General features: G+C 43.5%; 1 protein-coding gene and 1 pseudogene across 2 annotated transcripts in view; both read right to left on the bottom strand.

Annotated features, from left to right (window-relative positions):
- Positions 1 to 297: 297 nt before the first annotated feature.
- On the bottom strand, positions 298 to 21,962 carry LOC147745334 (uncharacterized; annotated as a pseudogene). Its single transcript, XR_015307486.1, has 2 exons — positions 21,921 to 21,962; positions 298 to 1,328 (listed from the first exon to the last, which is right to left on the bottom strand). The product of XR_015307486.1 is annotated as an uncharacterized LOC147745334 (transcript).
- LOC147745333 (uncharacterized) overlaps positions 16,000 to 24,110 on the bottom strand; it is a 124,477-nt gene continuing 116,366 nt past the window's right edge. Inside the window, exon 6 of the mRNA XM_086952247.1 lies at positions 16,000 to 22,992. Within this exon, the coding sequence (XP_086808373.1) occupies positions 21,974 to 22,992 (1,019 nt within the window). The 3' untranslated portion in view covers positions 16,000 to 21,973. The remainder of the gene's footprint in view (positions 22,993 to 24,110) is intronic.

Here is a 24,110-nt window from a genome sequence, read left to right as displayed (position 1 = left end):
TAACACATGCGTGGTAAATGCTTTGTGTGGTAACAGCCACGTTGCAATGGCTGTTTCCCATCGCATTCTGTGTATACAAATGGTTCTCACCCGTGTGGAACATCTGGTGACAGTGACGATCACTCATTCATTAAGCTCTTCTTATACTAAGTGCAAGAAAATTGCTTCCTATCTGTGTGAACACGCCGATGATAATGAAGGTCTGTCTCATACATAAAACTCTTCACACATTCAATGCATGAAAATTGTTTCTCACCTGTGTGGATTATCTGGTGATGTTTAAAACGTGTGCACTGATTAAAACTCTTTTCAGACTGATTGTATCAAAGTGGCTTCTTTGTGTTTTTTTTCCAGGTGATATTGAAGGGTTGACCTTTGAATAAACGTTTTTCCACATACAGTGCAAACAAAGGGCCTCTCACCAGTGTGGACACTCAGGTGACGTGTGAGATCTGATTTATACTCAAAGCTCCTCCCACACTCGCTGCAGACAAAGGGTCTCTCGATTGCACGCCTGTGGATTCCCAGGTGGCGTTTAAGTGCCCGTAGGTTAAGGCATCTCTTCCCACATTGAGTACAGCGAAAGGGCTTCCGACCAATTTGGATGCTCTGGTCTTGTTGAAAGTCTAATTTAAACACAGAGCTTTTCTTAATATGGATTCTTTGGTGACGCTGAAAATAAGCCTTGTACACAAATCTCCTCCCACACTCGCGGCAGAGGAAGGGTTTCTCACTTGCACGCTTGTGGATTATCAGGTGGTGTTTAAGTCCTATCTGGTGAGTAAATCTCTTACCACATTCAGTGCAGGGAAAGGGCTTCTCATCATTTTGAATTCCTTGGTCTTTTTTAAAGCCTAATTTAAACACAAATCTCTTTCTAATATGGCTTTTTTGGTGACGCTGAAGATCTGACCTGTACTCAAAGCATTTCTCACATTCAGAGCAGGGAAAGCGTTTCTCAATCTCACCCGTGTGTATTTTTAGGTGGCGTTTAAGCACTGACTGGTCGGTAAAACTCTTCTGACATTCAGTGCAGGAAAAGGGATTCTCACCATTGTGGGTTTTCTGGTGACGAAGAAGCGAGGACTTCTGAGTAAAATTCTTCCCACAATAGGTACAAGGTAAGCGCTTCTTTTCTATATGGTATTTCTGATGATTGAGACGATTCCCAATTCTTTTAAATGCCTTTTTACTATCAGTGAAGAGGGTGTGCTTGTCATCAGTTTGGAGTATTTGGTGTTGGTTAAGCACATCCTTTGGATTAAAGGTCTTGTTTTCACAGCATGTAGTGGACTCTTTCACAAGTTTACTTCCTGAGTCTGACATACCTGACATAGAATGAAAAGAAATATATTAAGGAAAATATTATTTTCTGAGTTAAACACAAAAGATCACAGTTGCCACTTGTGAAAGTGGGGCAGTCATATTATAGACAAGCAATCTATGACAGTCAAGTACTAGAAAGATATATATTTGGTCCCTGAAATGTAGGTTCCAGCGTGTGCACTGAATGACAAAGGTTAATCTGCCCTATTACTGGCAACAGCCAAGAAGTCCAACCATAAGCAAGTGTTAGATACCTTGAATGACAAACATGAATCAGTCCGTGCAATGACTGGCGAATGCCCAGTGGTGTTAAATCGGCATGATTTTAAGCAGGCTATAGCTCAATTACAGCAAATGTTTTACAAAAAAACAAAGAACTTCGATCCATCAGATTCTTCTGAGTAGAAGGTAATTATGGGGAAACCATTTTGTAGTTAATATGTTCTGTTAGTCAGGAGACTTTTGAATGTTTTAAAACAGGATCACCTGCACTTTTTAAGTTTGGACACAGACATCTTTAGTCCTCCGCCTATACTCTGACTGAGTTACACAAATTCAATTGTTTGGATGTGCTCGAACAGTAAAAAGTAATCATCTTTAGAGGTGTTTAGCGAAGGTACACAAAAGCCTACAGCGCACACAAATCCAATCTTGCAGGCAGCACATAATTATTCTCTTACAAACGCGGCTTGTGAAATAGAAGCCAATTGCAAAATCAGACTGGTCATATCTCACTGCTGGTTTTCGTGTGTGTATTCATAAGATCCTCATGCGCAAGGACTACGAGGGTGTTATAATTATACTGCAGGCAGTATAGAATCATTCTCTTACAAACGCGGCTTGTGAAATAGAAGCCAATTGCAAAACTTAGATTGGTTAAATCTCACTGCTGTTTTTTTGCGTGTATTTTACAAGATCATCAAGCGCAAGGACTACAAGGGTGTTAATATTATACTGCATTATAATAGCACTCATCTGATAGAACAACAGTCAGCAACAACGCCAGCAATGATGGAGCTGTTAATATTATACTGCATTATAATAGCACTTAGCTGATAGAACAACAGTCAGCAACAACGCCAGCAATGATGGAGCTGATAAGCTGAGAATTATTTATATTTGTCTAACTTGTGACTGGTGACGTATTGAATTTCTTTCATATCTTTATAATAAGAGCGGTGCTCCTATAACCTGAGCTGCAGCCAGGTGGGGTGATGCGCCATCCCCACAACTAATGGGTAAGTGGCCTATTGGTATGGAGTAATGAACAAATATACATACTCCTTGGTGACAAAATATATAAAATGTACTATTAGATTTGACATTTTGTATCATGTTTTGTCCTGATTCTTGTTTATTTCATTCTTTTTTTCCTCTGGCACTCCTTGTTTCCTGTCCCTGTTACATTGCTACTATAGTATTGTGGTGGATTAAGTATTCTAGAAGAACCTGGAATTCACAGGTGATGTACTTCATATTTTTTATTACCACTATAAAGCAGTAGCAACCATCCGGGTCCTGAAGAAAGCAATGGTACAACTACCACTAATGCTGAAACATGTCGACCCCTATTGCGAACAGATATAATGTTAAATCTGTTAGTTTGTTATTCACTTTTTAGATTTGCCGAACTGAGAGAAATTATTAAAACTTGTCTTCTACTCAGCTCTATCCAATTTAAAATTTTCACATTCATTTTGCACTGCTATTTAGTTACCACTCACACCATATTTGCTTGCACCTCCCATCACTTCATATACTACTTAATGGTTACGTTCCAGACACAACAACATCTGTAGGCTGTGGACGGTTTCTCCTGGGTAAGGAGAACCCACATGATGTAAAAGGGCGGTACAGAATGGTAACTGATGGGAATATTTTTCCTATACCCTTGAGATTTGCCCATTTATTCTAGTTACACGTATATACACGTTTTGGGTTTATTCCACTCTTATTAATAGTTCGTTGTGCCTTGGATGGCTCTCATAGTTGAGTGTCAGTTTCTTTTCTTTTTCCGACCCCTAGACATTGTTTGTTATTATTATTATTGGTTGGGGCATGTGTCTAGTTCTTGGTCGTTAATCTTGCCCTAGGACCCTCCTTCTAATTGTTGTTTTTTGTAGCTTTAGTCCTCTGCCTGAGAACATATTATCAATAAAAAATAGAGGACTTTAGTTGAGCCTCATCATCTGTTGGATGCTTTGCGCCAGTCACCTTTAGCCATAGCTTGTGGAAAATATAATTTATACGTAGAGGCATAGATCGCCACCTGGTGTTGGGCTCGGATGATTGCATGTTGTTGTCCTATTGGAAGAAGTCTTAGTAGTCACAAGATAGGTGACTCCCTTGGACAATAGTGCGCATGGGCATCAACTCCATCCTTAGATTGTTTTTCGCCATGTTGGGAAATGATGGAGTTAGTAGAAATAGAAAAGTGATGTCCATGTGTGTATATCTAATTAAGATAAAAAACTGGAACACATACAGGTCCTGGGGAGGTGGGTAGGCGTGTGAGACTCTGCAGCTCTACAAGCCTAGAACAGATGCATACTGGTAAGTAGCATTTTCCGCTCGAGGTATATGAGCTGCAGATCTCACACTGAGCATTGACTATACAGCAGTATCTCCCCTAGCGGTGGTCGTCTGTATCTGTTGCAATAGTCTGAAATAGAGTTTTGAGGACAGCTTGGCCTACAGCAGCTTGCTGCTTTGCTTGTACATCAACACAAAAGTGTTTTGTGAATGTGTGTATGGTAGACCATGTTGCTGCTCTACATATGTCTTCTAGAGGAATGTTTCCTAAAAAAGCCGTAGAGGCTCCTAGTTTGTGCGTGGAGTGCGCTCTAGGAGGAACTGTTAGTGTACGTTTTGCTTTCTGATAGCATATTTGTATACATTTTACAATCCACCTAGCAATTCCAGCTTTGGAGATGGGGTTGCCTTTATGTGGTGGTGAGAAAGCTACAAATAGTTGTTTTTTATTTCGAAAAGCTTTGGTTCTGTCAATGTAATGGAGAAGGGCTCTTTTGACATCTAGGGTGTGTAGAGCTCTTTCTGCTACAGAGTCTGGATTTTGAAAAAACACTGGTAACTCTACTGATTGGTTTAGATGAAAAGACGTAATGACTTTAGGAAGGAATTTTGGATTTGTCCCCAGGACCACTTTGCTACGGTGTAACTGTAGGAATGGTTCTTCTGTAGTGAAGGCTTGAATTTCACTAACTCTCCTGAGCGAGGTGATAGCAATAAGGAATGTTGTTTTCAATGTAAGGAATTGCAGCTCACATTTGTGTAAAGGTTCAAAGGGGGGTCCCATGAGCCTGGTAAGAACAATGTTTAGGTTCCACACTGGAGAGGGTGGTAACCTAGGAGGAATTATTCTTTTTAAGCCTTCCATAAATGCTTTTGTTGCAGGTACTCTAAATAATGATAGGTGTTGTGTATTTTGTAGGTACGCAGCAATGGCTGCAAGATGAAGCCGTATAGATGAATCTGCTAGGTTACATCTTCGTAAATGTAGAAGGTAGCAAATGATATTCTGGATAGAAGCATCCAGGGGATCAATTTGGTTATTAGTGCAGTAAATGACAAATCGTTTCCATTTTGCTGCATAACAAGCTCTAGTAGTAGGTCTTCTGGCTTCTTTAATGATATTCATACAGTCTGGTGGTAGGTTAAGATAACCAAACTCTAAGACTTCAGGAGCCAGATTGCTAGATTCAGTTGATTTGGATCTGGATGTCTGATGTCTCCATGGTTCTGCATTAGCATTGATGGTGTCAGACGCAGTCTTTGGTGCGGAACTAGCGAGAGTGCCAGCAGTGTTGTGAACCACCGTTGCCGTGCCCATGTGTGAGCTACCAAGATCATTTTGAGAGATTGTTGTCTTAGTTTGCGCACTACTAGTGGTTTTAGTGGAGTTGGCGGAAAAGCGTACGCAAATCTGCCTGACCAGTTCATCCATATCGCATTGCCCTTTGACAGCGGGTGTGGAAACCTGGCGGCGAAGGCTGGGCATTTTGCGTTTTCTGTGTGGCGAACAGATCTATGTCTGGTTGACCCGACTTCTGAAAGAACGGTAGGAGAACTTGTGGATGTAGTTCTCATTCGTGAATCTGTTGTGTCTGCCGACTTAACAGATCTGCTATCTGATTGTGAACTCCAAGAAGGTGTTCTGCCAATAGATATATTTTTTGTGGAATGGCCCATCTCCAGATGTCTTGTGCAAGCTGGGACAGTTGTAGAGAGTGTGTCCCCCCTTGTTGTTGTATATAGTACATGGCTGTCATGTTGTCCGTCTGGATTAATACAGCTTTGTTCTGTACATGTACTTGAAAAGACTTGAGTGCTAAGAATATTGCTAGCTGCTCTAAGTGATTATTATGGAGCACTTTTTGCTGAGTGGTCCACTTTCCCTGAGTTGTATGGTGTAGAAGATGGGCTCCCCATCCTGTTAGGGATGCGTCTGTTGTAAGTACTATTTGTGGAACAGGCTCTAGGAACTGCCGCCCTTTGGAAAAGTTTTTTGTGTTCCACCACTGCAGAGAACGATGTGTGCGGCTGTTGACCAACACCAGGTCTGTAAGTTTCCCTTGAGCCTGGTTCCACTGTTGTGCTACGCATTTTTGCAATGGACGCATTTGCAATCTTGTATATGGTACAGTATAAATGCAAGGCGCCATCATGCCTATTAGTTGCATGAACACTCTGACTGGGAGAGAGTCTTGGTCCTGAAACTTTGTGACCAAAGTTTGAAGGCTCTGTATCCTTGCTGGACTGGGATACGCTAGAGCTGTGGACGTGTTTATTGTAGCCCCTAGGTACTGATGTACATGAGAGGACTGAAGATGCGACTTGGTGCTGTTGATTGTGAACCCTAAGTCGTGTAGTGTTTGAATTGTTTGAGATGTGTGTTGTACACACTGATCGAATGATTTGGCTTTCATGAGCCAATCGTCTAAGTATGGGAAGACATGTATATGTTGTCTTCTGACTTGTGCTGCTACTACTGCTAGGCACTTTGTAAACACTCTTGGTGCAGTTGTGACCCCGAATGAAAGGACTTTGAACTGATAGTGTTGTCCTAGCACAAACCTTAGATAATTCCTGTGAGCAGGATGTATGGGAATGTGGAAGTAGGCGTCTTTTAGATCCAGTGTAGTAAGAAAGTCGCCTTTTTGCAACAACGGGAGTACTTGTTGTAGAGTGATCATATGAAAATGATCTGAGTGTATGTACAGATTGAGGGGCCTGAGATCTAGAATTGGTCTTAGTGTCCCGTCCTTCTTGGGTATTAGGAAATACAGAGAGTAAACCCCTGTTCCTTGATGTTGTAGTGGAACTATCTCTATTGCGTCTTTTTTGAAACAATGCTATAACCTCTTTTTTGAGCAGCATAAGATGTTCTACAGACATTGGAGGCTGTCTGGGTGGTATGTGTGGAGGGGTAGCTGTAAGTTCTAGGCAGTAACCATATTGGATAATTTGTCTTACCCACTTGTCTGTTGTGATGGAATTCCAAACAGGTAGGAACTGTATTAATCTGCCCCCTACAGGAGTGGAATGCTGTTGGGGAAGCAGAAGGAAATCACTGTCTTGTGGTGGGAGAGGATCGATTATTGTTGTTTCCTCTACCCCTTCCCTTATTGTTGTTGCCTCTATAACCTCCTCTAAAATATCCTTCATTGGAGGATGTTTGTGTATTTGTTTTAAAGGACGTTGAATTGTCTGCTCCAGCTTGTTTGGAGCCACCTCTATAAAAGGAGCGACGAAAAGAGCCTTGTGCTTGGGTGGATTGCAGAGTACCCATAGATTTGGCTGTATCGGTGTCCTTTTTCATTTTCTCGAGTGTTGTGTCTACCTCTGGTCCAAACAACTGCTGTTGGTTGAATGGTTGGTTTAAGGTTGTAGTCTGCACTTCTTGCTTAAAACCTGAGATGCGTAGTCACGCATGATGTCTCAGGAGGACACTGGTGTTTATTGCCCTGGATGCAGTGTCTGCTATGTCAAGTGCGCATTTAATAGAAGCATTTGAGATAAGCTTACCCTCTTGTATAAGGTCATTTGCTTGTGCCTTATATTGGTCAGGTAGATACTGTAAGAGTGTCTCTAACTGATGATAGTGAGCCCCGTCATATATTGCCAGTAGGGCTTGTGTGTTGGCTATTCTCCATGTGTTGCTCGCTTGGGCAGCTATTCTTTTGCTTGAAGCATCTATTATCTTCGATTCCTTATTAGGGGGTGGTGCTTAGCCTGATGTATGGGAATTTGCTCTTTTCGTAGCGTTGGAAACGACTAGGAAGTCTAAGGGTAGCTGCCCCTTAATATAGGCAGGGTCCCCAGGAGCAGGCCTGTATTTTTTCTCTATCCTTGAGTTTATGATTCTAGCTCTTACAGGATCTTTAAACACTTCTGGTGCGTGCTTAATGACTCCCTTAATCATTGGCAGTATTTGCAGATTTTTGGGATTGTTAAAAAGTGTCTAATAAAAAATCTTCCTCTGCCTCATCTGAATGTATTGTGACATTGTGATAGATGTAAGTGTCCAAATCCAATGATGTCTTCTGGAGGGGAAGGTTTGGATGGATATGCATGTGGGTCAGGAATATCTGGTACATCTTATGGATTTGGGTATTCCCAGTCTGGTATGCCGCTTGGGTATGGAAAAGGCTCATCTGGGTCTCCCCCTAGGCTATACTCGTCCTCATTCTGAAGGAGGTGTATGTGGTGAAGAATGAGAAGGAGAAGTTTGAGGTGAGATGTCTGAAGGAATAGGAGATGAAGGAGAAGGAGGTATAGGAGAAGAAGGGTGCATAGGAGATGTGGAACAATCGTTCTTCTTGACAGGCAATTGAGGTGTAGTTGCTGTGTCTGATTTCCTCTTCCTGCAGGGTAAAGTGGAGACATGTCCTGTTTTTGATCAATGTGGATCCTTTTTGTAAAGGATCTGGTGTAAAAAGCTCTTCTTGTTGAGGAACCACTTTTGGTGCCGATTTTTTCAGTTCCGGACATGGTTTCTGCTTGTTTTTCGCCTTAGGAGTCGGTGTAGAGTCCATTGGCGTAGATTTCGGCACCGGAGGTGTTGTCTTTGGGGCCGAAGCCTGTTTAGAGGACTCAGTATCGTCGGGAGCAGGCTTTGTGGGCTTCTGTACCCTAAGGTATTGTTTTCGGAGTCGAAGCTGTCTTTGTCGGCTTCGAGGCATCAGAAGCAGGCTTTACTGCTTTCGGAGCCATCTTGTCTCTCGGAGTCGACTGTTTGCGAGTGTCTTTCGGAACCGTGACTTCTTTCGGTTTCGGTGCCGAGGGAGCTGGTAGTATCGGCACGTGATGTTTGCTTGGTATGGAGCTACCGGAGGCATAATTATTGTCTTCGGAGCCGGGCTCGATAGCGGGGCTTTCAAAGTAGTTTTTCGGTCTCGACTGGGCCCCGGAGGTGGAGTGTTGACCGTAGCCTTCCATTTTTGTGTTGGGGCTGGGACAGGGGCAATGGCACTCACGCGTCGACCCAAAGGTATGGAGTCATCGGAGTTGTCTGCCTCGGATACGATTTGGAGATCATCTGAATCCTCCTCTGGAACGCATGGTCTTCATCGAAGATATCCACTGGTTCCGGAGCTGATCTCTGCATGTCGTGTCCATGGGCCATCCGATCCCGAATGGTCTTCTTGGATCGAAAAGATGCACAGGCTGTACAGCTGGATTCGTCGTGATCAGGCGATAAGCATAGGTTACATACCTCGTGATGGTCACTGTGTGGAAATGATGCTCCACACTCCGTGCATCTTTTGAATGGTGTCCTTTCCATGAGTTGAAGGCCTCAAGGCGTGGATGGGCCCAACAGCCCGCGTCGACGACCGGAATCGAGCTGATGAAGTCGAGTCGATGTTTGTTGATATCGAAAGTTGTGTGGTGAAGTTTGAATAAATTTTTACGCGTCAAATTACTTGAAAAGAAGGTTTCGAACCGGAGCGGAAAAGTTTCATCCGAACCCAGTGGCGGAAAAAAACAATCTAAGGTTGGAGTCGATGCTCATGCGCACTATTGTCTAAGGGAGGAGGCACCTATCTCGTGACTACAAAGACTTCTTCCAAGAAGACAACAACATGCAATCATCCGAGCCCAACACCAGGTGGCGATCTAATACTCAGTGTGCGATCTGCAGCTCATATCCCTTCGAACAGTGGGTTTTTCTTTAATGTATGTGTTAGGTGCAGTGCAAGCCTAACCTTAAGATAGACATTCCGCTGAGATTTAAATTAAGTGGTGATCGGGATGGCCTAACTCCTAGATGGCCACTAGTGTTGAAGGCTGTCAAGTCAAGTGAGGAAGGGCAGGGGGCATGGGAAATCAGCCTCTGAAGCTCCTGCGATACTGGGGGATGGGGCACTGGAGGAGGTGGCCCTCGATCCAACCTGGGAGGACATTGCCTATGTAGGAGACCTGTCTGAGCTTGCTAGGTGGCAAGTTGTGATTGGGCCGACCTCGGAGGAATTCTGCAAGGTGCAGAGAGAATGGCAAACCCTAGAGGGGCTGAGACAGCAGGCTGAAGCCCAGGCATCCGATGACACCTCTGGAGATCACCTTATTTACTAGGAGAACAGCTTCCTTTACAGTGAGCCCAAGGCACCCATGCATAGGGAAGCACGTGTGTTTGTGGTTCCTAAATGTTGCAGGGCCTTCTTACTGGATTTGCTCACTAGATAACTGTCACAGGACTTATGGGGAAGGACAAGACCTTTGACAAGCATGTCAAGCACTTTTATTGGCCCCGGATTAGAACAGCCTCAAATACTTTCTGTCCGACTTGTCTAACCTACCAAGCCAGAAGGAAGACATGGAAGAGGTTCAAAGCTCCCCTCAATCACAAACCTGTCAGCACCCCCTTTTAGAAGGTGGGCATCAACACTGTTGGGTCCTTCGGCCTGAAACTGCTTGGGTAACAGGTTTACTATGGGTTTGGTGGACCATGCCACACGCTACAGAGGCCAACCCTCTGAGAACCATAACTACACCTGAAGTGGCCAGGGCCTTGATGAGTATTTTTACCAGAGTTGGTTTCCACAAGGAAGTTGTGTCAGACAGGGGCATCAACTTCATGTTCACGTACATGAAGCCCATGTGCAAGGAATGAGGGGTAACCTTTATGAGCTCCATACCCTATCACTCCCAGGCTAATAGGCTTGTTGAGAGATTCAACAAGACCCTTAAGGGCATGATTATGGGCTACCAGAGCCAAGAAGGCTGAAGTGGGACATCTTTTGCCCTTGCCTCTCTATGCATACAGGGAGGTAGCACAGAAAGGAGAAGGATTCAGACCTCTTGAACTCCTCTATGGTTACTTTGTAAGGGAACCTCTTAGTTTAGTGAATGGAGGGGCAAGCTCCCAAGACGCCCTCTCAGGATGTGGTAAGCTACATGGTAGTCCCCCGCAAACCAAATACAGAAGTTCTGTGGGAAATTAGAAGTGAGCCAGGAGATGATTAAGCAATGGTATGTGTAGGTAAATGGGTATGCAGTTCCTATAGAGGTGAGGGAGAAGATGTCCTAACAGGCCACATATTTTGGAACCAAAGTGTTGGTTTCTTTTTGGATTAAGAGCCCTCACACACTGTAGGGGGCTTTTTGGCAAAGATCTTATCACTCCCATCATATCACTCTTTTATCCAAAGCTATATGTGAGCCGGTTGAGCCCAGGCCCCTCAAAGATCGTTGAACAGGGCCCTATGTTTCACCAGTGCTTTATTTGAGCCGGGGCTTTCCGGTGCTAAGCACCAGCACTTAATTGGTTTCCGGTGCTTGGCACCGGCACCTAATTGTCAACACCATACATAGAACAGTTTACCACATGGTGACACTTCTGATCTAATTTAGAGATGAGCAGAACAAGGGTAGTTTAGGAATATAATATACATTAAAATTGCTAATTTCTTCCTACACAGTCATTCCTTTAGCTTTGGGACCTGGTACAATCTTAACTGTTGCATTTACATGCGACAGAGATGGTTAGTAGTTATTTTGGCAGCGATGACAAGGGCGATGGGTGGTGCAAGCTGCTGTGGCCTCCTTGTCAGAGCCCTGGCACTTAATTTTTTGCAAATTATGAACTGTTGTTCACAGATCTAATATCAAAACCATTGTGTAATAAAATATGTTGTATCCTTATAGAAGAATTTTTTTCTCCCCCTATAGTATTAGACATGAATGGAATAGTTTAATCCATCTAACCCAAGGAATGTCTGGCTTCCCTTCATCATTTAAAAATGGTGGAGGCTGGCTCATGTTTGCTACAGCCATGTTGAGGAGGATATATAGGAATGTAAAATATAGATACGATTCTATAACATTCTAAATATAATAGTGTACTTGACAGCTCCCTGGTAATGCTTGCAACACTATATATGTGTAGGAAGAGGATTAACAATAATATATGTGAACAACAGTAAATACATAGTACTCTCATTATGAGTCACTTTTACTCCATTGCTAAATATGACATGCCATGGTTGGGTCAGACCTGGGGTTCTTTTTCATGTGCTCAGCACAGTCAAAGACAAGGATGGAAGATACGTACTACTCGAGGGCCAATTTGATGGTTCACGTATTCCCTTATATATGCCCCGAACATCGAACATCAAGCCTTTTGGAAAGCGATCTCCGGGGTGCTAGCGCATAAAAACTCAAAATCTTTGGAGGCGAGGATTATAACTGTGTGCCAGATCTCCATTTAGACAGGTCCCATGCTCCATTATAGTACTCCCCACCATATGCGCAATCGAAGTGGGTCACAGAGTGGGTATGTCACTGGGCACTTATGGATGTATGGAGAACCACCCATCCCACACTAGACTCTTCTCCTTCTACTCTGCGCCTCACAACCTACATGTGCACTTGGATCGCATTTTATGCTCCCTCCCCTTGCTTCCCTCAGTCTGCCACACTGACTACTTAGGCTGCATCATCTCAGATCACGATGCCCATTTCACAAAGCTGCAATGGAACGCTCCACCTCCGCCAATGCCCACATGACAGCTCCAACGAGTTTGTCTGGAAGACGCAGGCTACCGCTAGACACAAGAATCCCACATTCTGAGTTACTTTGCCGAAAACCGCAGTGCAGCATCTACAAGAACAACTGACTGAGGTGCTGTTGAAGTAGTCACACAGGGGTTTTGCTTGCAGGAAATAATGGGACTCAATAGGATATTAGATAAAGAAATTACACAGATGGACCAGCTCGTGCCATGCCTGGAAAGAGCTGTAGGTCGCAATGTCACTAAAGGACCTGGGCTCGCAGTGGCTAAGACACGACACGCCTTCCTCCTGGAGCACCTCACTGGTTCAACATTGCTGCATATGTGGCAAAGACGCACAGGGAAGGGGACAACTCTGGTCGCCTCCTAGCTTGGCTGATCTTACAGGACTCCTGCGCGAGTCCTATATTAGAAATCGCTTCCAATGGAGGTGCTCTCCTCTTTGCCCAAAGCAAAATACTCCAGGCCTTCCTCAGCTACTACTAGCCCATATGAGGCCCCATCCCCCATACTGGAAGGTCCCTAGATTCTTTCCAACCTAACCTCAAACTCACTCAAATCCCTGCCACAACCAGAGACCCCTGAGATACTGTGATCTCATCAGAAGTTGTCAAGTAGGCTATACAAGATCTTGCAAGAAGCAAAACACTGGGCCTTGACGGACTGCCAACAGAATATTATGAGTGCCTCGGCCGGCAGAGATGTTCAATGAAGCCCTACGAACTGGGGAACTCCAGCAACCACTCGGGCAATCCTGTATGGTCTCCAAAGGGAACTCATCAACATGTCATCATATTGACTGATCGCTATTTTGGGAGTAGACTCCAAGATCTTAGGGAAAACCCTCTCCAGCAGATATGAGCAGGTCCTCCCCAAGTTCATTCATCAAGATCAATATGGCTTTGTCAAGGATGCAGTACCTCCCAGAATATCGGGCGCCAGTTTCATATTCAAGATCAGGTACAAGGGCGTTTCCAGCATACAGCCTCGAAATACATCTAGAGAAGGCGCTTGATTCAGTCACATGGGAAACCCTTTTCAGGTTGTCCCCGACTCACTATGCGATGTTGGCCAGAATTGTTAATTCCGGTCCCAGTAACTCCCTGGAAGAGCCCCATGGATTTCTAGGAATCAAACTTGTTATTTAAGCACCACCATTATGTGACTTAGTACATTTGAAAGTATCACTGGAAGAGACATTGTTTATTTACAATATTGGAAAATTAAACATGTACAGAAAAAAGCAGATGCATTACAACATATACCATACATACACCACATAATACCCATATTAGTACTCTTTCTACATTTTGTATAAAAATCAATGTCATCTGAAAATAAAGAATAACACCCATGCCCTCCATAATACAATAAATGAAAATATAGTTAAAATGTAAACCTACATCTAAAAGTGTGGTATAACAATATTACATTTAAAATATCGATCTGCAGCTTTGATGATCACACAATATTGCAACTTGCACAATATTGTTAAGATAAGTAGATGTAATGACAGTATATCTGCACCCCAGTATGTATGCTATCTTCAACGGTATTGTGCAGTTATAGATCTTTCAATCATGCTTGGTGAAGGCCGATAGCTTTGTTTACAAGGCTAGGACATTGAGCCCATTTAACCCCTTGCATGCGGCGCACATTTTGCGCTGTGTGGGCGATTTGAATAGTGGGCGGGTTTCAAACTGCCCCCGGCTGTCCTCGGCACACACCCACCGTGACGCATGACGGCCGGGAGCCGTCTCGACCATGCAAGGGGTTAAGGCTTTTCAGAAAACAATTCCATTGCGAAACCAGCCGATTGGTCATACAGTGATTTGAGAAACAAAGGCGGGACATTACATAAAACCAACAATTACATCAATAGTAAGAGCTTTATTTAATTGGTTCTAAAAAAAGGGTCAGGAATTAATGAAAAGAAAGTGGTTTCACTGAGATTCTCTAATGGGGTACAAGGATACATCGCTCCAGGCCCCATCTTTCTCATGGGATAGGGAACTATATGCGTAGGCAATTACAATAGTCCTTCACAAGCAGCAGCGATTTCTCTGCATCCTAGAAGATTTTTAATGGTAGATGAGCTCTGATCAAAGTTTACTTATGGATGGACACCTCCCTTCAGCCTAACGTGCAACTTTCCTTGGCGAGTCCAGGAGACTATACTATATACTACCCCCAACCTTCAATGTGAGGACAACGACCTCCACATATATCAACCAAGCTATGTTACGCAAAGGACTACTGAATATTATATCCTTTACAATCACCCGCTTAAGAACATGTCCATATAGAAATCCAGAAATTCGTAGGGCAAGCACAATCCTATCACTCACATAAGTCATCAACAGCTATGAAACATCATTGAAAGTGCAACCACATTAGACAATTGTAACAGCCACTTGCAGGACAGCCTGAGGTGCCCCATCCCACCCTCTGCTCCAATTCTAGTCCAATTTAGGGAACAGCTGAAGACAAGCCTCTTCAAAGAGCACTACATCATGATGTTGTGACAGTCCACTTCAATCACTGTCTTTGCCTTTCGCACTTTACAGCACTCGGCTGCCTTTTGCTGTTTACAAGGACACTCAAATGTATGTTTAGCTTTTGATCCACTGAGAGAACAATGATGTAGCAGAATGTGAAACTGATGATAGCCGGTTAGGAAAGGTCAAAATATGTCTATAACGAAAGACAAATAGCCAAAACCACATAATGGAAATCTGTTTTTTGAGGAGCGATCCGTGTTGCTCTCACACTAACAGCGCAGGAGAAGGGCTTCTTTCCTGTCTGAATTCCTCCGTGTTTGAGCACACGTGCTTTGAATGAAGCTTTTCTTACACCTATTGCATAGAAAGAACATGCTTGAATATCACATTTCTCGTGCTTCAGAAATCTCTTTTTACAACAGTGCTCTGAGACCTGCAACCTTCTCGGGAAATTCTCTAGCGATGTTGTGAATTAACCTTTTGTAAAAGTCTTTCCCCATCATTAGTGTGGAGATGAAGCGGTTAACCCACATGAAATCTCATTTGACGTTGATGAGCTGTTTAAAAGGTCCAGTTCCTTGTGAGAATTCTCTTGTGATGTTGAAATTGTCTTTTGTGAAACTATCTTTGTGCTTTTAGGGTTCCAATCCAGGGTTGACAATATGGCGCCATAGATGGGTCTTTCTAATAAACCTCTTGTTGCATTCGGATGTATGATGGAACAACGCACTCCATTGCAAATCATGCCTTTACCACGCATGTGTTACTACGCGAATTCCTTAACAACACGTAACATTTACCACACCATTTTCTACAACAAATTTGCCATTACCATGCATGCCTTTACAACAAATTTCATTGTAAAGGCACGTATGTTAAAGGCATTTACGTGGAAAAGGTTTTCTCTGACCCTTGCCCTTAGCCTTCAAACTGGTCTCTGGCCCCCCCGCACTCCCTCAGGCCTTTTAAAAAGTACCCGACCCCTGCCTTGCGCCCTAAAACTATACCCCAGTGCGACCCCGCTGGTCCCCAGCCCTTGTTTAAAATACCCGACCCCTGCCTTGAGCTATAGAACCGGACCCCTGTGCTACCCCCACCCGGCCCATTTTTCACCCCACCCCACCTGCCCTATCCCCCTTACCTCACCACGCAGAGGAGGCATCTCTTCTCAGACACCACAGGTCGTTAAGAGGAAGCGGAAGGGTCTCCCCGTTTCCTCTAACGACGCCAATAGCCTTTACCACACAGGTGCCTTTTCCACCATGCATATGCTCTAACCACCAGTACAGCACATATGCCCTTACCATTCATACCTTTACTACGCTAATTTGTGGTAAAGGGATATGTTGTAAAAAAACTGCATGGTAAAGGTGATGCATGGTAAAAGTGCATGGGGCGTCTCACCTGCTATTCTAGTTGCTCCTGAGGGCCGGGCGCAGCTCCGCCAAATCCACTTGACCGGGCTTTGCTCTGCCGATCCCCGCAGCACCAGCATCTAAGGGCTTTGCTCCGCTTGTTCCCCTGGCCGGGCTTGGCTCTGCCGGGCCCCTCCCACTATCGTGACCAGTAGCGGACATCAGAGGCAAGCGCCACGAGGCGCATAAAGGCTCCCTCCGTCCCTCGTCCCGCGGGATGCGCGCGGGTGCCCACCGGGAGAAGCCCGGGACAAGGGCGGGACCGTCTGTGGCCGTCCGGGGCCGGAGGCCGGGCCTGGCCACGGACCTTGGTTTTGCAACATAAGATACATTTGCCCAAGTGAGACTTTACATTTCTTTGGACCCTGGTTAGGGATTCGTCATTGTTATTACCTTAGCTTACATACTTGTAACCCTGGCACTAGGGTATATTAACTGCAATGCTCGCGCTGGGTCTTTTATCTAGTATCAAAATATCATCTTAAAGTTTTGACCATGTCCAAAGCTAAAACTGATAAGTTTGTATCTGGGGCAGGTATAATAGATAATTACTTGGTAAAAATGGTAAACAAAATTAATAATGACCGGAGAGCCTCGCTAGATCGAGGGAGCCCACCTGTTCCACACCAAGATACTCCTAACCCTTCGGTGGAATCTCTAGTCGATGATACTCTTGATCTGGGCAATCGGGTGGTCATAATGGCTGAAGCGCAGGTCCATTCTGAGTTGCAGGAGGAATTACCCGATATATCTATTGATGCAATAGAGGAGGTCCCGCCAGCCCCTAGACCAGTGAGAACCTGTAGAAAATTACAAAATAAACGCAGGGGGAAGTATAGTAAAAAAAGAGTAAAAAACTTCCCAACTAGTGCTAAACGGCCTTGCTGCTGGAACCGAGCCACAGGAAGGAAATAGTGCAGCCAGTATTAACATAAGCCCGGAGCAATTTGCATTACTGGTCTGCACTATAGAAGCTAAGATAGAGGCTAAGATAGAAGAGTTTATTAAACCCCTAGTGCTCAAATTGGATATTGTCACCTCTGAAGTAAAAAGGCTAGGAGGTCTGTTAGTAACACACTTGGCCTCGGTCGAAAGACCTAAGGTTGTCGCAAAGGGACCTGCTGGAGTGGGGCAGGGAACTAGTAAAGACAACTTGCAGCAACTAAGCCAGCGAACAACTGTAATTGAAACTGCTTCTCCTGACCCTAGACCAATAACCTGTACAACCAAACAGCCTTTCTCAGGACTAGATGGCATATCGGGTTTTAGACAGGTAAAAAAAAGTCGCTTTATAAATCTTCCCCCTGGCTGTGCACCCTATGTGGTTGTCCTAACCAATGTCCCGCCTCCAGATCATCATCCTGCTCAGTCCCATGTGGAATCACATGAATCACTAAAAAATAAAACAGTGTCATGGCTGAATAGGAGATGTGGCTTCCCAACAAAATATTCTGATCAAATATTGTCCACTAGAAGTGCAAACTGGATTGGCCCGTCCAGAAAGACGTGTAGTGGGGATTGTATAATTGTTCATTTTAAACACCCCAAACATGTTGCAACAGTTTTGTTAAGGACAGCTTCTTTGGTCTACGACGAAAACAGTGTTTGTGTGCGTCCACTTGGTTATTTTTACACGCATTTAATCAAAGCTCCACCTAATCTTGGGAGATTTAGACCATTTACTCCTACTGAGCCTCGGGCCCCTGTAGTATCACGACTCTATAATGTTGACCATCACTGTAGGGATGGGCCTAATGTTGTGACACAAAATAGATTTGATTTACTCTCGGGCCTAGAGGCGTGTGACTGACGTGAGGACTCTGAGGGACAGGGAGGGGAGAGATTGGCTGACTTGGGATGTATGGAACCCGCACAAGTAAAAATTAGTCATAATAATACCCAGCCTAAGTGTGCAAGCATCACTGAGGGTGTGGGGGAAAAGGTAAAAATGTTAAGCTGGAATATTGCTGGTCTGCGGTCCAAAAGGGATGATAATGTCTGGCTAGATTTTGTGAAACAGTACGACATTGTTGCATTTCAAGCGACCTGGGACAAGGATTGTGATTTCTGGATTAATGGTTTTACATCTTACTAAGTACCTGCCTTGAGTTCGTCAGCAGGGAGAGACAGAGGGGGACTTATGTTTCTGGTTTTAGTAAACATAACAGGAAGAGTTAATAAGGTCGACTGCACTTCCCCTTATTATCTAATACTAGAAGTAAGTTTGGCAAACAATACCAAACTAATTCTTATTAATTGCTATAACTCATTGCAAGGGGAGTCCCCAAACGAGCATCTCCATTTACTGTCAAATGTTTTAATTACTTACAAGGAAAACCAAACCACTTTTGTTCATTATATCCTGATGTGTGATTTTAACGTACACTTATGTAATCTAAACTGTCAATATAGAGATAGCGATGGTCCTGATTTCACAACCCCTCAACATTTTGAACACAGCTCCAAGGGGGAAGCAGTGGAGGCACTTTTGTCTAATAATGACTTGTTTGAGGTGGGGTTTTCTAATGAGAGTAACCGTGTTCCTACGTACAGAGCTAGGGATTGCGAATCTGTAATAGACTACATATTTCTATCCCCAGGACTTTTAAGTCATGTAATTTTCTATAATGCTATACCCTCTTCCTTTAGTGATCACAACCCGGTAGTGATCGAATTGGATAATAGCCTTTCCCTGCAGAACAAAACAGCTTCGTCACAAGATGCAGCTGATGTAAAAGTTAAAGATCAAGGGAGGAGATTAAAATGGAGTAAGGTCACCCCTGAAGACTTTCTTTACACCATTACAACAAAGGTTGGCACGGAATTAAATACATGTGCAGACCCCCTCATTTATGGGGGGGATGTAATAGCTTCATACGAAGCCATTTGCCTGCAAGTGGCTAAAGAACTCACAATTAACACCCGAGTTAAAACTAATCCTGCCTTAGGCTGGTTCGATCACAAATGCACTAAGGCTCACAACTTACTTAAAAAGGTTCTTAATAAGACACCAAGGAATAAAAGGCTAGTAGCACAGCTTAGGAAATAGTTCAGGCACGGAAAAATGAAATTAAACAAGATGCATGGGCAGCATTAATGGAAAAAGCAACTATGAAAGACAGTTCCAAGTTTTGGGAAATTGTTAATAATCCTTAGTTCACTGGTAACCAGAACTCTGTATTAGAAGTTAACATCTCAGAGGAGGACTGGTTAAGCCATTTTGAAAAAATCTATGGGACCAATATGGAGCTGTAAACCTTTGAGGTACCAATTTCTGATCCCCCATTGATATCTATCAGTTTTAATATAGTGGAGGTTGAGAAAGCGATAGAGGGAACGGCAGGACGTAAGGCGCCAGGCCCAAATATTGGGCAAAAATATTGACGAACGTCTTTAATACATCGGCTGCCACAGGGTTCCCGAAATCATGGTCCCGTTCAATTATAATCCCCGTGTTTAAGAAGGGCCAAAGGGGAGACCCCAGATGTTATAGGCCTATATCTTTACTAGATTCCTCTATTAAAATCTTAGGGAAGGTTATTCTAGCTAAAATAACAGACTGGGCTACGAAGAAAGATATCCTAACAAATGCCCAGTATGGCTTTAGATCTGGGAGGGGGACAGAGGACCAATGTCTTAATTTACATCTAATTGTATCTAAATACACGAAGGCTGCTAAGGGTTAAATTTTTCTGGGTTTCATGGACTTGTCCACGGCCTTCGATCTAGTTAATAGATCAAGGCTGTGGACCATGCTATTGGACCTAGGACTTGACCGGACCCGTGTGTATTTTTTAGCCGAGTTACACAGAGACCTGAGAGCGTCAATAAGGATGACGCAGGAGGGGAAATGTACTGCAAGTGTTAAATCAGGTAGAGGGGTGCGCCAAGGTTGCATCTTGGCCCCTATGTTATATACTTTATACATAAACTCCCTGGAAGACAACTTGCTAACGGCAACACTAGACATCCCGCGTATGGGAGGAACACCCATCCCTGTACTCCTATACACGGACAATGCCGTTTTACTGGCTCGGACCCCCCTTGGTTTACAAAGACTACTAGATTCCTTCGGGGATTTAATGAAATCACTGGACCTTGTGGTTAATAATGGTAAATCGCACATTATGTCAGTAGGCACTGGGAAAAACAACATTAAATCCTTTTATTGCAACGGGGAAGCAATCTCAAGAGTGAAAGTGTTTACCTATCTGGGAGTTGTTTTTGACGACAAAGGACTTTGGGCACCGCAACTCTCAACTAAGGTAAATGCTGTGAGAAGCTCCTCAGCTGGAATATTAGGTTCCGCTAAAAGACTGGGGGGAAAGCCGTGCGAAGCAATCCTAGCTATATACAGAGCAAAAACCATATCAATTGCTAGGTATGGGGCTGCAATATGGGGGTACACTAAATCTGACTGCATCCAAAGAGAAGAAAACAAATTTCTACGTGCCCACCTCGGCCTTCCACAATTGACAGCGACCCATTCGGTCCACCTCGAGTTGGGGACAGGCTATATTTCAGACACAATAAAAATGGCCCCAATCCTGTTATGGATTAGAACCTGGTTGAACCCGAATCTTACTCTGAATCACAAGATTCTGAAGGATTGTATGAAACTAGATAAAATGAATGAAATCAAGTGGCTGTCCTATATTAAAATGTCAACAAGGAAACTGGGGAGCCCAGAGATTTTCTCCAATCCTGAAGGTCTATGTAAAGCTAATCTTAAATGGGTTAAAATAAATTACATTAAGCTCAGCGAACTAGAGCGGGAAGCAGAAGAGTTAAGTAAACCCATAGTTTGGGCCCACTTCTTGCTCATTTCGTCTCTAGCCATGCAATCATACATTTCCATCATTACGATCCCTTTTCATAAATGGCTATTGACAAAATTTCGTTTCAACCAGATCCATTTGGTATTAAGTGACCCACAGGGATGGAGTAGGCCTGAGGATGCGGCTCCTTGTAAATGCGATGATTTCTCCCCCCAAGATACCATGCATTTTATGTTTTTTGTCCTCTGTATTATGAAGCTAGAAAAAGGTTTATTTTTCCAGTACTGAAAGAGAAGGCTTTCATACAGTCTAAACCTGCATTACTGTTTTTACAATTAATGCAATCCCCTGTAACTATGTTTGGTGTTGCAAGCTTTCTTGTTGCGTCTATTAGGAGTAGGAGGATTAGACAGGCAGCCCAACAGGAGATGAAAAACCAGTCATTATACGTCTACCGATAGTGATTAACTGACTTTTACCATGAAATTGTTTTTTAATTGTTTTTAATGGAATTTTATGTTTTGATACCATTTTAAAAGAAACAAAAGTTTGTATAGTATACTTTTATGATTTTTAATAATCGAATAAAGTGGTTTTGACTTGACTTGACTTGATAACACATGCGTGGTAAATGCTCTGTGTGGTAACAGCCACGTTGCAATTGCTGTTTCCCATCCATTCTGTGTATACAAATGGCTTCTCACTCGTGTGGAACATCTGGTGACAGTGACGATCACTCATTCATTAAGCTCTTCTTATACTAAGTGCAAGAAAATGGCTTCTTATCGGTGTGAACACGCTGATGATAATGAAGGTCTGTCTCATGCATAAAACTCTTCACACATTCAATGTATGAAAATTGTTTCTCACCTGTGTGGATTATCTTGTGATGTTTAAACTGTGTACACTGATTAAAACTCTTTTCAGACTGATTGTATCAAAGTGGCTTCTTTGTGTGTTTTTTTCAGGTGATATTGAAGGGTTGACCTTTGAATAAACGTTTTTCCACATACAGTGCAAACAAAGGGCCTCTCACCAGTGTGGATTCTCAGGTGACGAGCGAGATCTGAATTATACTCAAAGCTCCTCCCACACTCGCTGCAGACAAAGGGTCTCTCGATTGCACGCTTGTGAATTCCCAGGTGGCGTTTAAGTGCCCGTAGGTTAAAGCAGCCCTTCCCACATTGAGGACAGCGAAAGGGCTTACCATCAATTTGGATGCTCTGGTCTTGTTGAAAGTCTAATTTAAACACAAAGTTTTTCTTAATGTGGGATCTTTGGTGACGCTGAAAATAAGACTTGTACACAAATCTCTTCCCACACTCGCGACAGAGGAAGGGTTTCTCACTTGCACTCCTGTGGATTATCAGGTGGCGTTTAAGTCCTAGCTGGTGAGTAAATCTCTTCCCACATTCAGTGCAGGGAAAGGGCTTCTCATCATTTTGAATTCTTTGGTCTTTTTTAATGCCTAATTTAAACACAGATCTCTTTCTAATATGGCCTTTTTGGTGACGCTGAAGATCTGACCTGTACACAAAGCATTTCCCACATTCAGAGCAGGGAAAAGGTTTCTCAATCTCACCCGTGTGTATTTTCAGGTGGCGTGTAAGCCCTGCCTGGTTGGCAAAACTCTTCTGACATTCGGTGCAGGAAAAGGGCTTCTCACCATTATGGGTTTTCTGGTGACGAAGAAGAGAGGACATCTGAATAAAACTCTTCCCACAATAGGTACAAGGTAAGCGCTTCTTTTCTATATGGTATTTCTGACGATATAGACGATTCCCAATTCTTTTAAATGCCTTTTTACTATCAGTGAAGAGGGTGTGCTTGTCATCAGTTTGGAGCATTTGGTGTTGGTTAAGCACAGCCTTTGGATTAAAGGTCTTGTTTTCACTGCATGTAGTGGACTCTTTCACACGTTTATTTCCCGTATCTGACATACCTGACATAGAATGAAAAGAAATATATTACGGAAAATATTATTTTCTGAGTTAAACAAAAAAGGTCACAGTTGCCACTTGTGAAAGTGGGGCAGTCATATTACAGACACACAATCTACGACAGTCAAGTACGAGAAAGATACCCCTTTGGTCTCTGATAGGTAGGTTCCAGCCTGTGCACTGAATGACAAAGATTAATCTGCCCTATTACTGGCAACAGCCAAGAAGTCCAACCATGAGCAAGTGTTAGATACCTTGAATGACAAACATGCATCAGTCCGTGCAATGACTGGCGAATGCCCAGCGGTGTAAAATCGTCATGATTTTAAGCAGGCTAGAGCTCAATTACAGTCAATGTTTTACAAGAAAACAAAGAACATCAATCCATCAGATTCTTCTGAGTAGATGACAGCCTGGTAGTTATGGGGAAACCATTTTGTAGTTAATATGTTCTCTTAGTCAGGAGACTTTTGAATGTTTTAAAACAGGATCACCTGTACTTTTTAAGTTTGGACACAGACAGCTTTAGTCTTCTGCCTAAGAACATATTATCAATAAAAAATAGAGGACATCCGTTCGGCCTCATCAGCTGTTGGATGCTTTGCACTAGCCATAGCTTGTGGAAAATATAATTTATACGTAGAGGCATTGTGCAAGTTCAAGTTTTTCGGTGGTGATTGACAAAGAAATCTGTCTCCCAGATAAGAAACAGTGTCCCCACATCACTAGTCTGCAGCCCCACCAGTTAGGTGCTGCAGGAGAGTGGCAGGGGAAGTGGGTTTTTAATTAATAGTATAGTATAAACCGTTTTGTAACGCGCTCTGTTACTGGAGAGTATCCTGGCGCGGGGGAAAGACGGAAAGGCAAAGAACAAAACATCGAGGGGTCCTCCTAAACTGCACTCTTGAATAGGTGAGTTTTCAGGTGTTTTTTGAAAGCAGCCACTGTCGGCATGGAGCGCAGATGGAAAGGGAGGGCATTCCAGGCCCGAGCCACCACGACAGACAGCGACTGGCCGCCCGATCTGGCACGTTTAAAACGGGGAAGGGACAGTTTAAACAAAGAGGCAGATCTCAGGGTGCGTGCCGGGATATACCTTGTGAATCTCTTTCTCAAGTAC

The sequence above is a fragment of the Lissotriton vulgaris genome, chromosome 1_1, assembly GCF_964263255.1.
Source record: "Lissotriton vulgaris chromosome 1_1, aLisVul1.2, whole genome shotgun sequence".
NCBI lineage: Eukaryota > Metazoa > Chordata > Amphibia > Caudata > Salamandridae > Lissotriton > Lissotriton vulgaris.
Note: the sequence above shows the minus strand (reverse complement) of the source record. Positions and strands in the feature narration are given on the sequence as shown.